This window comes from Abramis brama (genome assembly GCF_963993115.1).
Source record: "Abramis brama genome assembly, chromosome: 15".
In the NCBI taxonomy this organism is placed as follows: domain Eukaryota; kingdom Metazoa; phylum Chordata; class Actinopteri; order Cypriniformes; family Leuciscidae; genus Abramis; species Abramis brama.
This window is the reverse complement of record NC_139977.1, coordinates 38,930,431-38,932,930: the sequence shown is the minus strand read 5'-3', so window position 1 is coordinate 38,932,930 and position 2,500 is coordinate 38,930,431. Positions and strand designations below refer to the sequence as shown.

The window sequence follows — 2,500 nt, the reverse complement described above, 5'->3', positions numbered from 1 at the left end:
CTGCTGTCCGCCGTGCAGCAAAGGTGACACACTCACGCACGCACACACACACGTGTTCCAGTTGCTGTCCGCCAAGAAGCAAAGGTGACGCGTTCTGAGCAGGAAGTAATGTGTGTGTGTGTGTGTGTGTGTGTGTGTGTGTGTGTGTGTGTGTGTCCAACTCTAGATAAATCCAACCTACTGGTGTGCAGGAACAGCCAGAGCTCTGACGCGCTTCTCTCGCCCTCTGACCTCACACACGTCAACCAGATGATCTTCCACAAGATCCACAGGGAGGATCTGGAGACTGTGAGTCTCACACACACACACACTCACTCACAGACACACACACACACTCACTGTAAAGGAAGGGAATGTGTCGATTATTGTTTTCATTATGATTCAAAAATCTAAATGTGATGAATCGCTCAGCTCTGATCTAACATCTCTCAACCCAACTTTATGAAGCACTTTCAACACCACAAGTGGAACCAAAGTGCTGTACAGAAGATATAAAAGAGAAAATAAAAACAAAGACATAAAAACAATGCAAACATATGACATACACAACTTACAAAGCATTATCAAATGCTAAAGAAAACAAATAAGTTTTAAGCGCACTCTGAAAAACACCCACTGAAGGACGAGCTTTTCCAGACAGCGGAAGCTCATCCAGAGCCAGGAGCCGCAGCAGGGATCGCCGATCATTATAAGCGGGATCGCGGAACCATGAGGAGCGGCTGATCATTGGAGCGCAGATCTACTGGATCGACAGCGGCTGATTAAATCAGTAACATACGCCGGCGCTAGGCCGTGCAGAGCCTGAAAACACACAACGCCGCTTTGAATTCTGTATCGTAGGGCTGCCCCCGACTAAAGATATTCCTAGTCGACTAACACTCCTGCATTTTAGCGATTAGTCGAATAATCGTTCATTTATGATATTAATATAAAAACTTGCGTATATACAAGGAAAGGTATAGTCCAAGTTGAAGTTTAACACTTCCATATGACAGAAAATGCTAAAGCATGATATTAGCGTGTTCAAAATGAAAATTAAGCGCTTAAAACAGAATAGTAAAGCGTTTAAAGTATACAGCGCTTACGGACACAAAAATCAGTGGCCGGAACGTTATAGGCTAATTATAACATAAAAACAGCAATCCGACTGCCTGTGCATTTTAATAATTTATTATCAAAAGTACAAACTGTAACAGTTACATGTCAAAAAAAACAAAACAAAAAAACACTTTTGAATAAAATAAAATAAAATTCGTTCTTTAAAATAAATTAAATAAACTTATTAGTAACTTAGGCCTAGTACAAAACAAGGCAAAAAACCCCAAATAAATACTGTAGCAAAAACGCTGTTTGGTATAAAAATACAGTGGAAAATTTATATAATTTTTATATTGTTCAAAAGGAAAATTAACAAAAACGAACAATTTAATTTATGCACATGGCACAACGCCAAAACTTAGAATAAAAAAGAAGGCGGCAAACAAATCAACAGCCTAAGTATTTGATTAAATTGTTTAGAACAACTATATTTAAGACAAAATGTGGAACGAATAATTTAAAGAACACTAATACAAATAAAAAATATCAGAGCAAAGCCGCAAACTGCCATTAAGACGACGGATGAGTCTTGACCTGAAACAACAAATTGCAAACATCAGACTAATTTTTCTTACAGAATAAAAAACAACTTCTGCATTATATAAAAACGAATAAATAAAAATAATATGTATTTATTTATTTGTATAGCCTACCCGTTATAAAAATACCCGTTTTTTTTATATATAGCCTAACGGATAGCAAACAGAAACACTACAAAAAGGAAATTAAGCATTCTTACCTAAGCTTTCAATTCGATTTTATTTTTTTCATATTATGTGAGAGGAACACCAGCTTGTCCACATTGTTGAAGAAGGAAGCTTCTCGACTTGTTCACGATGAAGCCGGCCTTTGAAAAGATGCGCTCTGATGGAGTGGATGTGGAAGGGATACAGTGGAGGCGTTTGGCTGCTTTAGCGAGCTTTGGATATCGATGTTCATTTTTTTGCCACCATGCCAATGGTCCCGAATCAACCTTTGTTTAATCTGCCAAGTACATTTTTAGTTCATCCTTCATCAGATCTCGTTGATCTCTCGTTGCTTTGATGTCATGTCATACACTGACTGCGCAGCCCCTGATTGCGTAATTTTTTCACGTGATTTTTTTTGCGACCAACCGACTAATGAAAATGTATTCGACCAAGCCCTCTTCATATCGACTAACGTTTAGTCGAGTATTTGGGGGCAGCCCTACTGTATCGTATAGGAAACCAGTGTAGTTTGATTAACACCGGAGTAACGTGCTCTCGAAGGTTACTCTGTGAACAATGCTGACGTGTGTGTGTGTGTGTGTGTGTGTGTGTGTGCAGAGGGAGTTTGGGTCAGGGCACGTTCACGCAGGTCTGGTGTGTGTGTGTGTGTGTGTGTGCAGAGAGAGTTTGGGTCAGGGCACGTTCACGCAGGT

At 39.6% G+C, this 2,500-nt stretch overlaps 1 protein-coding gene across 3 annotated transcripts in view; it reads left to right on the top strand.

Moving 5' to 3' along the window:
- The window catches only part of jak2a (Janus kinase 2a), a 58,949-nt gene that overhangs the window by 30,179 nt on the left and 26,270 nt on the right, over nucleotides 1-2,500 (top strand). For all 3 annotated transcript variants that reach the window (XM_084136241.1, XM_084136240.1, XM_084136242.1), the window contains one exon: nucleotides 167-288. In XM_084136241.1, coding sequence (XP_083992367.1) covers nucleotides 167-288 — 122 coding nt within the window. The remainder of the gene's footprint in view (nucleotides 1-166; nucleotides 289-2,500) is intronic.